The following is a 14,514-nucleotide window of genomic DNA, read 5'->3' as shown; positions in this document are numbered from 1 at the left end:
TTGCTCAAGCGATCATCCATTGCTTATTTATGAGATTGTTGATGGTTCTAGTGAGCACTACCGATGTAACGTTCCGGTTCAGCAGGATCGTTTCCTGTACAGGCAAGCAGACTGGAGGAAATTTATTGACTTTCTTTCGGCCAGACTTCGAGTCTTTGGAATTAGAGGACCTGGCAGAGAGTTTGTCGGCTGCTTTCAACAGCACCGCTGACTGCTCAATTCCCTGCAGTTAAGGATGAGAGAGGCTTGCTCCGTGGTGGTCCAGGTAGTAGTCAGCCTTGAAACTATGCTGTCTGTCACTTAAGGAGAGTGTCTCAACATGAGGGTGATCCTGAGCGGCGGGCAGTCTGTGTTGCTAAGTATCGAGACTGCAGATTTCGTTACTTTCATGAAGTTCGTACGATGAAGAGGAATTCCTTGCATTCCTTTGCGTGAGCAGGGGAATAGGGATCCCTAAGGAGTTGTGTATAGGGTTTTGGAACACAAACGAAAGAAGGAAGTTCTGTCTGCTCTCTCATCCAGGTTTGGTGTGTTTTCAGATATGTCTGGAATCTTGCACAGATTACTTGACAATTTACTGCCTGATTACGACAAAACTGGGGAGATTGCATACCATCTGCGGGTGCAGCATGAGGTTACTCTTTTATGTGGGAGTGCATTGTCCTTGAAAATTACTGAGACAGGTACATCAAGCCATCTGTAGTTTAGGTAGGGGTAAGACCCTGGGCTTTGATGAATTAACGGTGGAACTCCTTGTTTGCTCGATAGGGGTGATCATGAGAATTGTCACACGTATTTTCAATAAATTGTTTGGCGGATGCTTCTCGTTTTGTTGGAAGAAGGGGATTGTTAAATTGTTGTTTAAAGGTGGCGACAAGGATCCCAGTGTTAGTTCGTCATATAGTCCTTTGTTGCTACTGGTTATCGGTAAGGTCTTTGAAATGGTTCTTTATCTTTGCATAAATGAGAGGTTAATCCCGCGTGGCTTATTGATGGAGAACCAGGTTGGGTTTCGTCCCGGAAAAGGTTTTGAGGACACCATACTCTGTGTGATCAGTGTGATAACGACCAGTGAGGAGGAATATGTTCTGGGAATTTTCCTAGGTATTTCACAGGTGTTAAATTTGTGGTGGCCTTTGACCATTTATTAACTGCAAAAAAGAGAATGCACTGTGAGTGAATTGCAGGTTAATGCAAAGTTACTTCAGTGGTTGGGGTGTGCTACTCTGTGAGGGCAGCCATGAGGTAGGCAAGACGCTGTCCAAGTGGTGTTCCCAGGGCAGCGTGTTGGGTCCCTCATTGTAGATGGTGAAGTTTGATTTTTTCTGTGGCTGAAGTTGCCCAGTGGGTGTTGCATTATGGCTTATGCTGATGATGGGCTCCTGCTGATCGAAGGATGCTCATGGAGAGAAGTTGAGCTACGAGCCATTCAGGCTTGCAGGATACTTGGCTGTGAGGTCATCAACATAAGATGACCTTCATCCTGGAGACGACCACTATGATGCTCCTCAAAGGCCAATTTTTTTTAACAAGTAAATTAAAATATGCAGGTTTGAAGGCTCTACAATAGGAAACTTTGTTGATATCAAAAAATAAGAACTCTGATGTAATGTCAGTAATTGCAAAAGAATTTGTGTGGTTACTGTTCATTCTGCTATCATTGGGTTAACTCTGTCAGGTTTCAGGGTAATGAATAGATAAATATAGCAGCTTATTTTGACTATGGCCGTTTGACAGTGAGGCGGTCATGTTTCGATGGCAGGTCAGCGAGTGAAATACATTCAGGCTCAAAATTACTTTGGGGTGTTTCTCATAGAGAAACACCTTGAATTACTTTAATGAATTGCATTTTCTATGAGAAATTGAAGATGCTTCTTCAATAAATCACAGGGAAGGCCTTCAGTGCCTTCTTTCGTATTCAATTAGTGGTCAATCCTGATTGGGGTCTTAATTTTAAAACGATGAGTATCCTGTATAAGGGTGTCTGCAAGGCAGTTACATTATATGCAGCGCATGTTTGGGTGGAGAGGCTAAAATTTAAAAGCTATTGGTTTATACTGTTGGGGTTACAACACCTTATACTTTTAACGGTTGTGAGTAGCTACCGTACAATTTCATGGGAGGTGATCTTGGTGATTGAGGGCATGTAACCAGTACACTTGATTGTGTCATAGCAGCAGTAACATTTTGTCATCAACAAGTTGGGCGAGTTAATTTCTGACAAAGTTCTGGAAATCGGAGAAGATGGTAATGCTTTGTGGCAGGGCATATGGGATGAGGCTGAGGGCAGACATTACACGCATGGTCTCTTTCCTGATGTTGTTAGTTTGCTTGCAGGGTGCCTCTTGGGTACACCCAATAATTACATGACGCAGTATCTTTCTGGGCGTGGTGCTTTCTGGGAAAGGCTGTAGAGTTTCAGTCTGGTGGACCGCAATGTGTCCGCCAGGCCAAAATGTGTGCGCAATGTGGACAGTTGGGCATTACATTCTGTAAATTTGTTCCGGGTATGAGTTGATGCGCATGGAGACTATATTTCAGCTCGATATTATTGGTTCGGCATTAGATCTACATGTCAATTGGCGAAACCGGGCCAAATGGATAATAGTTGAGGATTTCATACACTATTTGGCAAATGAAAGGATTGCTGAAGGAATTTAGGATGCTATGTGGGCTTTTCCACCTACTTATTTTTTTGTTGTGTAGTTGCTAAGTTTTTGTTGTTGGTTTGTTTTCTATTTCATTGTTTGTGTTTTTTTTTTATTGTATTGTATGTTGATGTTATTTATTGTATGTTGTATGTTGCCTCACTTTTACCTTTGGATTAGTAGTGGATTTGAGTTCCTTTTTTTTTTGTTTGTTTACTCAGTCGACTTAATGCGTCAGATGTGTTTTTCTTTAGGGATAGTAGTACACCGATGGGAATGTCACATATGGCATTTGCATCGGTGGCTTCCTGACTGAGGCAAGAACAAGGCTGAGAGATGCCTTTTGCCAAGGTTTTGAAGATGTCCTCTTATAAAGCCCATAAGGGCTAGGTATGGAGGTGGTGGCATGGCGACCGCAACTGCCACATGATGGGTGTCTTCCCTTATGGGGGTCAAGGTGTCTGAGGATTCTGCTTTCTGGTGGACCAGTAGTACAGTGAGCTTTTTCATAAAAAGCTCTTCTACTACTAAAATTTTTTTATTTTTATGAATATGTAGCTGTTCAGGTGTTAAGGTAAGCTTTTTGCTGGCAGCAGGACTCAGTTGTCTGGTTCAGTTAAGTAAATTTTACTTTTTACCAGATTTGTATGCCTATATTACAGGTAGTTAGGTCATTTGGGTTCAGTTAGAGAAATTTATTAGAAATAGAATTCAAGATAAGACAGTGTCAACTAATAATGTGGTAAGTTTTATATACTAGTTTTCTAAAGTGGTAATTTGCATATGGGAAGGAAAATTTTAAAAGAAATAAGAAGTTATTTATTATTAAACCGTGACAAAATTGATTTGTGTGAAAATTTGAAAATTTAAGCCAGATTTGAGCAAAAAATATTAATTGTTGTAGGAATGTATTTTTAATTTTTCTATTATGTTTTCTAAAATATAAGTCAGTCGTCGCTATTTTGATCCACTTTAAACAGATCTACTTTTATTAAATTTTGGAATAAAATATATAAAAAATTAGAAAGTAAAAAAAATATCAAAATTTATTAATTATTAATGAAAAAAAAATATTTTTTTCAAGAAGTAATTCGTAGTTTGTTAAATGTGTTTAAGGTGGAGAGTGGGATAAAAAGTTTTACCTGCAGAAGTTATGACACTAACAGTACCAGTATTGATTCATTAAATTGTCAGAGTAATATACTACCAGATTCTGGTAAAGAATTAACTACAAGTGAATGTGGAGGTCGTAAAACTTGTGATTTATGTGGTATTATTTGTAGTTCATTTATTAAATATAGGGAACATAGATCTAATCATGATAAACAGTGTAATATTTGTGGACGTGTTTTGTCTTCTTTTAGAAGTTTGAAACGACATAAACTATTAATTCACTCAACAGATAGGATATATGAACTTATTCGGTGTAAAATATGTGGTAAATTGTATGAAGAAAATTATATGAAATTTCATATTAATGTTCATTCTAACCGTGTGAAAAAATTTGAATGTGACGTTTGTCAAAAGAAATTTCATACTGAAAAAATTGTTAAACTTCATAAGCAATATGTGCATATTGAAAAAACAGAATATGTAAGCTGTTCAGAATGTAATAAACTGTTTAAAAATAAATACACGTTAAATAATCACATGCAAAAAATTCATTCAGATGATAGACGTAGTGTTTGTGAAATATGTGGTGCTAATGTTAAGGATATGAAATCTCATATAAATTCATGTCATACAGAGAACTCTGCTGCTGTTGTGTGTGAATTGTGTGGAAAAACATTCTCAAGAAATAAATATTTGAAAAGGCATAAAATGACCCATGCTGAAGTGAGACCATTTGAATGTGATGTGTGTAAATTAAAATTCAAAACTAATGAAGTTTTAAAAAAACATCTGTTGATTCATGGTGATATAAGGATGCATAAATGTGAATTATGTGGTAAAACATTCAAACAGAAAACAGCTTTAAGAACTCACATACGTGTACACAACAATTTTGAACCGTATGAATGTCTTACGTGTGGTGAAAAATTTAAGTGGAAGTCAACATTTGATAAACATCGTAAGAAGTGTCCTGGTAATATTAATAATGGATAGAACTGTATTATTGTTCAATTCTGTTCAATTAAACTCGATTCTATAACCTTAGTTGCATTATTTGACTGTAGTAATAGTTACAAATTACTTCTGTTAAATATCACTTTAATTTGAATTTTCAAATTCACAACTGTTAAGCCTTCTTTCTACTGTCTTTGTTACTGAATATTATGTTATTTTTTGGGGCTGAAATTTACTTTTATTTGAATCATTTCTTAAATTTTAAACATTACATTTGGAAGATTATACTGCAGCTAATATCAGTTCTTTATTTTATAGTACCTAAAAGATTCAAGAACGTTTATAGGCAAAATCCATTATGTGATTTTCCACCCTTGTTTTAAATGGAATTTTTTATGAAAATTTGTGTAAAATTAATAATGTGTGTGAAGATTTGTAAACTGCACCATGTTACATGGTAATCCTGCTTCTTAGGCAGTTACTATTAGAGTTACCTCTGGCCTGGTGAAAAAAATCCCGTGTCTTAAGACATTTGCTGTCAGAGATACCTTCTGGCTAAGATGAAAAAAATAGGTATTCATATTTAAAAAATATTTTAGCTTCTATCAGGTTTAGTAATGCATGTTTGTATGCAAGCAAGAAGAGACATTGACACTAAATGAGAATTAAATTATTTTTTCCTTTCACTATGCCAGTCGCTCAGTAGTTTCATACTTGCTTAATTAAACATCAGGTCGACATACCTGGAAATATTGTTATACGAGGGTTATTTACTTTAAGGTCCGATCGGTCACGAAATTAAAACCACAGTGAAAATAAAAATTTTTTATTTGTAACAAGTTACGCTATTTCTCTACATAGTCGCCACTCCGATTTAGACATTTGTCGTAGCTTGGTACCAACTTTCCAATACCCTCGTCATAGAACAAAGCCACCTGTGTTTTCAGCCATGTTTCTACGCTGGTCTGCAGCTCGATGTGTGTGCCAAAATGTTGTCCTCCTAGTCAGCGTTTCATGTGAGCAAAAAATTAAAAATTGGATGGAGCCAAGTCCGGGCTGTATGGTGGGTGATCAAACACTTCCCAACGAAAACGCTGCAGGAGCTTCTTTGTTACAGCTGCAGTGTGCGGTCGAGCATTATCATGGAGAAAGACAATGTCTGATGACAACATTCCTCTCTGCTTATTCTGAATTGCCCTTCGTAGACGTTGAAGAGTCACGCAGTATGAGGCTGCAGTGTTGGTCATGCCACGTTCCATAAATTCCAAGAGAACTCCATTCCGGTCCCAGAACACAGTAGCCATACACTTTCTGTTGGAGAAGGTTCGCTTGAACTTCTTTGGTTTACTGGGAGAATGAGAATGCATCCACTGTATGGGTTGTTCTTTTGTTTCTTCAGTTTCAAAATGGACCTATGTATCGTCCCCTGTGACAATTTTGTTCAAAAAATTTTCCTCTTCATTGTGGCAGCGCTGGAGAAACGTTAGGGAGGCGTCCATTCTCATTGTTTTGTGATGGTTGGACAGCATCTTGGGAACCCATCTCGCACACAGTTTGCGGTACTGAAGTCTCTCACTCAGAATGGTGTAGAGAGCTAACCTTGAAATTTCAGGAAACGAATCATTCAATACAGAAATTGTGAACCGACGATTTTCTCGAATTGCCTCATCCACTCGCTCAACGAGATCATCGGTTGACACTCGCTTCTTTCCCTGACCGCCTGCATCATGAACATCAGCACGTCCTGCTTTAAAATTTCTGCACCATTGTCGCACTTTGCTGTCACTCATCAAGTTTCACCGTATACATAACTTATTCGTCGATGAATTTCAGCTGCATTACACCCCTCATCCTGAAGAAATCGAATTACCGCACGCACTTAACACTTGGCGGGAGATGCTATTGTTGTGACATGGTTAAGTGCTAGCTGCGTGTTCAGAACTAAACGAAATGACGCGGCGTGATTGAAGGCCATACTAGAGATGCTGCGCAACACATGTGCCCAAAGGTTCATCCGATTTTTGCGCGGGTTTTTATTTCGCAACCGATCGGACCTTGAAGAAAAAATAACCCTCGTATTTAACAAAAATTAATAAGATATTGAATCATCAATGCCTCGTTTCCAGCGAGCTAGGGAGAAGTGTCTTACAATTTATTGTTTAATCTATCATGTCTTGGTGATGCATTTTAGCTTGTTCTTCAAAAATAAAAAAATTCTTGCTACACATTTGTTTTCTGATTAATTTTTTTACAACTCTTTCCCTCAATGTGAGAATATATTCGTTGAACCAAAAGAGATAGAAAAGTAAATTTAAACAAATTTTTTTTATACATCAATTCAGAATCGTTGATGCCTTTTAACGAGTGGGGGTAGATCTAAGCAAAATGACAGTTCTGTTTCTAACTACCTACTTTGTGTTATATAGAAAAACCATTTCAATGTCAGCTATACCTGCAGCTTTGATAAATACAGGGCGTTTCATAATGTTCTTCGGAGTTTTGAAAATTCATTAACAAAAAAGCTATTTCACTCATAAGAATAATACAAGTACTGTATGAAAGAGTACTTCAAATAGTTTTTTACCACATATACTAGGCAGTTAGTAAACCATTTACTCGCTAGCTGTCGACAGTAGAAAAAATGGCTGCCACGGGAAGCGAGAAGTAAGTAGTACTGTGTTAGAATTTCACTTGTCAAAGTCAATAATTTCTGTGCACCGTGCGTTTCGGTTGAAATTTCATAAGAAGCCACCAAGTGACAATTCAATTCGTGCATGGTATAAACAATTCAGTGAAACTGGTTGCTTGTGCAAGCGAAAATCAACTGGTCATCCATCAACCTCAGAAGTCAATGTCGAACGTGGGTGTGCAAGTTTCATTCGCAGCCCGTCAAAATCGACTGCGGCTGCAGGCAGAGAATTAGGAGTTCCGAAAACAACAGTGTGGAGAGTTCTCCGTAAACGTTTATTATGCAAACCGTACCATCTTCAATTAATCCAGCGTCTTTCTGATTGAGATAAAATACGTAGGCTCGATTTTTGTTTACAGTTACAGGAAATGATGTTGTTAGATGAACCCACATGCTTGTGTGGAACACATTTGGGATTCTCCGAAAGTAAACGTTTTTTGTGCGATCTCTCGTGAGGCAGTGTATGGGCCGTTCTCTTTTATGGAAACGATAGTAACCGGCATGATGTACCTGGATATGTTACAATTATGGCTTATGCCTTAGCTACTCAACGACTTCATTTTCCAGCAAGATGGTTGTCCTGCCCATTTTCATAACGAGGTTCGACAGTAACTTAACATAACAACATTACCTCGGTGCTGGATAGGACGTGCGTCTGAAGAAGACCAACACATTATGCTGTGGCCACCAAGATCACCAGACCTCACCCCCATGTGATTCTTTCTCTTGGATTACGTGAAAGATAAGTTGTTTATCCCACCAATGCCGCACGATATCGCTGAGCTAAAAGATCGCATAATCAATGCCATCAACTCTATCGAAAATGACATGTTAGAACGAGTTTGGCAAGAGCTAGACTTTCGTGTTGTGTGCCGTGTCACCAGAGGAGCACATATTGAATATTTATAGATTTTAACAAAAACTGTTTGAGTCCCTGCATCACCTCGTACACCTTTCATTTAGGTAAGTTACTTTTTTTGTTCTGAATTTTTGTAATTCCTAAGAACATGAAAGGCCCTGTATAACTGGCAGTGTACCTGTCAAAGCTTGGTACCTTCAAAGAAGCTACCAAAGTTATTATAGAGATTTCTGATATTTAGGTACTATTCATTCATTTACTTATTTTCTGTGATTAAATTTTAATTATAAAATTTATTATCTAAGACAGTTAACCGTTTGATTTCGTGTTGATTGTAGGCCTTTTTTCCATTTTAATGTTGTTTGTAAATTTTGTTTTATTTAATGTTTTTGACAGTAGATTACGGTTCTGTATTTTTCTGTTGCACTGTAAGTCTTATTAGGATTCATTAATTTTAATTATGGTTTTACTTTTCTTTGTTAGGTTTTTGTTTCATTTTTATCAACATTTTCAGCGATATTAAGTCAGTTTATAGCTGATAAATAATTGAAAAGAAAATTTAGAGAAGAATGTAATGTAAATTGTGTTTTTTCTATTGATTTGACATTAAAGAAAAATTATAAAAGTTTTTTTAAGAAGATCCAAAACTTTTGTGATGAAATGTTTTTGAGATATACAAGTTCAAAGTTCTACTCAAAAAATAAATGGAAATTAAAAAAAAATACTATTTTTGAAATTTTTTTCTTTGTCTCTCCTTTTTACTACAGGGTATAGTTTGGCCTGTCCTCATTGTTTAATGAAATACCACTGCATACAGGATGCAGGACATTTGTAAAAAATGTAATAAATTTAGATGAGTGATAGGTGAATTTCTCTCCTTTAGTTTACATTCAACTATTTATAGTGCATTTATAAAGTTGTTATAATAGTATATACAGAAATTCAAGGTGAATATTTTTTTATCTGAAAAATTAACCATGATCAGAATATTGGAAGAATTTTTTTCTATCTTATTGTATTTCTGAATATGTGTGCTACATGAATAGAATTTGTATCGGAATGTAAAATAATGCAAACATAAATAATACTTTTTTTTGTTCAACCGAACCATAAGGATCACATTTGCGTAATAGTTTGGAACTTCTTTTGTTTGCCCTATATTTTAAAAAATTTTTTAACTCAGTTGTTTTTCTTCTTTGGTCCACCGTCTTCCTCACTCCTCTTACCCTTGTTTGGAAATTTAGATTCTTTGATTAATTTTCTAAATTCTGTATTTAAACAGGTTTCTTTGGAGATTTTTTAAAGTTTTAAGATCGTTTTCTACTTTTTTAAACTTTAATAGTTCTATTGTTACAAAAGTTAATTATTTGTTTTGTAAATCTGTTTTTGCTCATTTTGTATAAATTCATATAAAATGGTAATTTTCTATGGACATGTCTTCTATTTTCTTTTGTATTTTTATAAATTTCTGTTGCACTTTTTAGTTTATAAATTTCATTCTGGTAAAGTAATCGGGGGATCCATATATGTAGGCTTACTATATTTTTTTGGGCCCTACCCAGGATACATTTCCAAAATTACTTAAAAGTCTTAAACAGTTTACTGAAACATTAAACTTTATTTATTCAGTTGCATTTTTCAGTAGACATGACTTGTTTCAGAAATGGATTATTTGTTTTAATTACATCATAAAATTCACAACAGGAAATTACGGAATTAATTTTAACATTTAGGAGATGTTTAGCAGTTACTGAAAGTAACACCTTACTTTTGAAACATCTTAAAAATTGCTTTCCACTTCTTTTCAATAGTATGTGGTACTTTTTCAGAACTTGAACCACAACCTACCCTTTGGTTTTGTATTACCTATTTCAACAATGTACATTCATCAAATAGGTCATCAGTATTTATGGAACTTTTATAATTTCTTTAATAACTTGTGCACTATCTTCTAAATCAGACCAGGGAATTTCAGTTCGTAAATTTATCCAATGAAACTTACTAATTTTATCAAAACTGGTTCTCCACCTCTAAGTATTAGATACTAGAATTATAAAAATTGTCTACGCGTGAGAAGAATTTTTGTTCCTGAACATCATTATTTTCTTTTAGAGTGAAATTTATACCATCTTCTGCCAAAGAATTGGCAGAAGATGGTATAAATTTTGTGGGTTTTTTCCAGAAGTTGACAAATTAATTAATTTGTCAACTTCTGGAAAAAACGTTTCAAGAAAGTCGGTTGTTCAAGAAAGTCAGCATTTCAGACATATTCTGAATTCAGATGTCTGAAATGCTTCTGTTGCTGTGATAGAATTAATTTCCAATTTCAGGACTACATTATTAAATAACTGTAGAGTACCATATAAGAATTTCTAAAACAGTTCGCTTTCTAGATTTTCAAAAAATCAAATAATTTTGGGCATTTGTCACAAGATAAAGAAGTACATTTTAGGCTATCGAAAATTAAAAGATTTCTTTCTATTGCAGGTAACAAACTAAGGAAACTTGTGCTGCTATGAGATAATCTTTTTTGTAATCTGTTTCCACAAATTCACAGAATTCTTTAAGTTTCGTTACTTTTTCTGTATATATATGAAAATATTTATACATCTTTATAACAATATATCTTGTATGTCCAGGGGTAATCACACGCTATTTGTACTGAATTGTGTACAGTGTGGGCTGAACAACCAATCCCTAAAATAGGGCTATCTAAATCACTTTGAAGTTTTCTGAACATATTTTCATTTCCCTTTCTCTTCATACCACTAAAATTACTTTTAGTGTTATCAGCAGTATAACAAACCAACTTTTCTTCAAGTTTGTATTTTTTCATACACTGCAAAAGATACAGAGTCAAAATTTGAGCAGTTTCACTTGACACTTCATCAAAATTTAAAAGTTTAATTGGAATTCCCTCCTCCAGACTGAAATGTCTTACAACAATCGGAACAAGTTTTATTTCACTTCTGTTTAAGCTGTCTGTTATATAATTAATGTTTTTCAAAGAACGTAACACATCAAATATAATTTTTTTTGTTGTCTTCAGTCATTTGACTGGTTTGATGCAGCTCTCCAAGATTCCCTATCTAGTGCTAGTCGTTTCATTTCAGTATACCCTCTACATCCTACATCCCTAACAATTTGTTTTACATATTCCAAACGTGGCCTGCCTACACAATCAAATATAAATGGCGAAATAACGTTAACAATAATTGCCTCGGTTTTTGTTCAAGCAGATGAAAAGTTTAGGTAATATAACTTTTAACGTATAACTTTTTAACCAGTTTAGATGTGCAGTCTGAGGTTTTGAAACTTAATTCTTGTGTAGCAGCATTGTAGTATTAAAATGTAGCGTCTTTGGCAGCATACTCCAGATCACTGTTATTGTTATTCCCGTCTTTGTCTTTAAAAAAAACTGGTATGTTTTCTGAAGCAGTAGCGTTAATAGCACCCCTATGTTTAGTTGTTTTCACGTAGTCTTCAATACCACACTTTCCTTTAAATACAACAGAAAGTTCTCCAGTACATAGTGTGCATTAAACATATTCATTGTTACTGTCATTATAGAATTTCAAAAAATCTTATTCCTGTTGCAGGTTAACATTAAAGACACATTTTCTTTTGTCCAATGCTAAACGATGAGACAAAAAACGAATAGAGATAAAATGATCAAAAACGTGTAGACTAGTTACTTCACTCAAGAAAACAACATAAACAAATTGTCCCTGTTGTGTTAACAAATGACTAAGTAAAAAGTTGTGGCCAGACCGGTAGCCACGCCACCATAAAAATCGACGTCAGCGCTTGCTCCAAGAGCAGCTCAGAGATGCACGGCCGTAAGAGAATGTTTAAAAACGCGATGTCGAACACATAGGTCTAAAATTAAAAAAAAATCCTCGCCAGTCATAAAATGCTCAAACCCCGGACATTACCCCGCACAGCACTAAAAAACTAGGACTGTTCGGGCTAATCCCGGACGTATGGTAAGGTAAGCCTACATATATGTTTCTTAATTTTTATTTTTTTATTTTAAAAAGGTCTTTATCCGAAAAATTTTACAAACAGCTCCGTATAATGCCAACGGAAGAATAACTATTTCGTAATGTCGGAGTTAACGTTATGGGAAAGCGATTTTTTATTATATAAATTTTGTGTTGAGTTGAACGCTACCACCATTTTCTACGTTCGTTCTTTTAGCGCTTTCTTTTCTAGAGCGTTTGGTGTTATTCTCTGAGATATTTAAATTTTGATACCCTTTTCCTGATTTTCGAGAGTTTTTGGTATTTGTAATTTATTCTTTTTGTTGTTGGAGAACTTCTTTTTTTCGAAAGAAATTTATAAACCTATTTTATTAGCACATTCGCTTAATTTCTGGACTTTAATGCGAGTCTCGTCTACTTATTTTGCTAATATCGCTATATCATCTGCGAAGGTTAGGTTGTGTTTATAAACTTTATTTTATATGCTATTATAACATTTTCTACATTATTTAGTTTTTCGAGTTCTTTCATCCATTCTCAAATTACGTTTTCTAGAGTTCAGTTAAAGAGGGGTCGGAGTAAGTCCGTCTCCTTGTCTGATGCCTGCTTTTATTTCAAGGAGTTAAGAAAGATCTCCAAGAAATCTAACTTTGGGTTTTGTATTTGTGTTTGATTAATAATGTTAATTGGTTTCTGTGTCTATTTATAATTCTTCTAGTATTTTAAATAAACACTCGTGATGTATGGAATCGTAGGCTTGGAAATCTATAAATATCGTAATTAATTTTGGGTTTTTATTTTCTGGTACTGAATAATTTGTTTTAAATTTTAATTTTTTCATTTTTATTACGTTTGTTTTTTCTATGTACCTACCATTGATAGAAAAAAGCTATTTCTCTGATGTCATAGTTAGTTACTATAATACGTTGTCAGTTTTGGGTTCAAAGCACGGATGGAATTTTTCACAAAAATATGCCCTACTTTCAGAATTAACTTTATATAGTTTTCATGTTATTTGTAAATTACCTAAAATAGATGAACTTAAATCAAACAACAAAGTTGTAATACTTTGCTAACATTCGTTATTTATTCTTATATATTAGAAAAATACATGAAAAAATTCACCTATGATTAATATTTTGCGGTGGAGGTAATTTATGATTAAGTTTTATTGTAAAATTATAATTATTTATTTAAATAAAACAAAAAAGGTTTAAAAATTCAAAAAATTGTATTTTTTTGCTTCCCATCTCTAAAGTTACCTTCTGAGAAAACATTTTGATATTTCTATGTTTACAGTGGAAAAACGAAAAAATGTACAACCAATAAAAAGTTACCTAAGATTTATTTTTTGAGGGTAGGAGGTGAATTATGATGAAATTTTTTTATAATATTACTAAAAATTTATTATTAAAATTTTAAAGAAATCCAAAAAAGTTTTGAAAAATTAAAAAACAATCAATATTTTTAAACTTTAATCAGCTTCCCCACCCCCAAAGTATTTTTTTGGGTTGCTTGTTCTACTACTATGCCTAGGAAGATATTAATAAAATTCTGTTAAAAAATATGCAATAAGAGAAATATAGTTTTTTTTTATTTTTGGGGAGAATTTTGAATTTTTTAATTTTGAACAGGGAATTTCTGTGCAAAATCTTCTTAAAAATGGTAAGGTAAGCATGCATGCATGTACTGAGTTTAATATGAACTGGGAGGATTATGTTTGAAAATGTTTGAGAAAATTAAACTCCCCCCACTCTCTGGAAATATTGATCCCAAAATTTTACCTATGAATTGCCACATATACACAAGTCTCTGTGCAAAATTTGTTTATCCAAGAACATTTGTTTACACTCCAAGACACGTACATACAGACTTACATAAGTATGTATGAACATAACCTCCCCCCAATTTTTTTGTTTTTTTGTGATCCCTGGGTCATTAAACCTTGAAGAATGATAAAAAAAATCCATACTCCATTTTTTGATGGCCGATTACCATACTTATCTTATTGCAGCATAGCTTTAGATCTATGATGCTAAAAAAGTAAAAATGAGCTGGAAGTGGGGAAGGATTTGCAGGTTAAAACTTCAATTGAAAAGTTAAAATTTTCAGTTACAGAGGTACTATAATATTTCTGTTCCTACATATATATATATAAAACTTAATTATCAGTTTTGATGAGCTAATATGATAATATTATATAACATCTATTATTTAAATAAGTTAAAAAAAGAGATTGCATTTCGTTTTTAGAGAAATAATATGTAC

At 34.3% G+C, this 14,514-nt stretch overlaps 1 protein-coding gene across 17 annotated transcripts in view; it reads left to right on the top strand.

Moving 5' to 3' along the window:
• The window catches only part of LOC142326076 (uncharacterized), a 291,623-nt gene that overhangs the window by 61,236 nt on the left and 215,873 nt on the right, over positions 1–14,514 (top strand). Inside the window, exon 5 of one of the 17 annotated variants that reach the window (XM_075368208.1) lies at positions 3,765–4,781. The exons of the other annotated variants lie outside the window; for them this stretch is intronic. Coding sequence (XP_075224323.1) covers positions 3,765–4,754 — 990 coding nt within the window. The 3' untranslated portion in view covers positions 4,755–4,781. Of the gene's footprint in view, positions 1–3,764; positions 4,782–14,514 lie in introns of those variants that run through there. 17 annotated transcript variants of the gene reach the window in all.

The sequence above is a fragment of the Lycorma delicatula genome, chromosome 6 (assembly GCF_047948215.1).
Source record: "Lycorma delicatula isolate Av1 chromosome 6, ASM4794821v1, whole genome shotgun sequence".
NCBI lineage: Eukaryota > Metazoa > Arthropoda > Insecta > Hemiptera > Fulgoridae > Lycorma > Lycorma delicatula.
The sequence above is the reverse complement of the archived record's forward strand: the minus strand, read 5'-3'. Positions and strand labels throughout refer to the sequence as shown.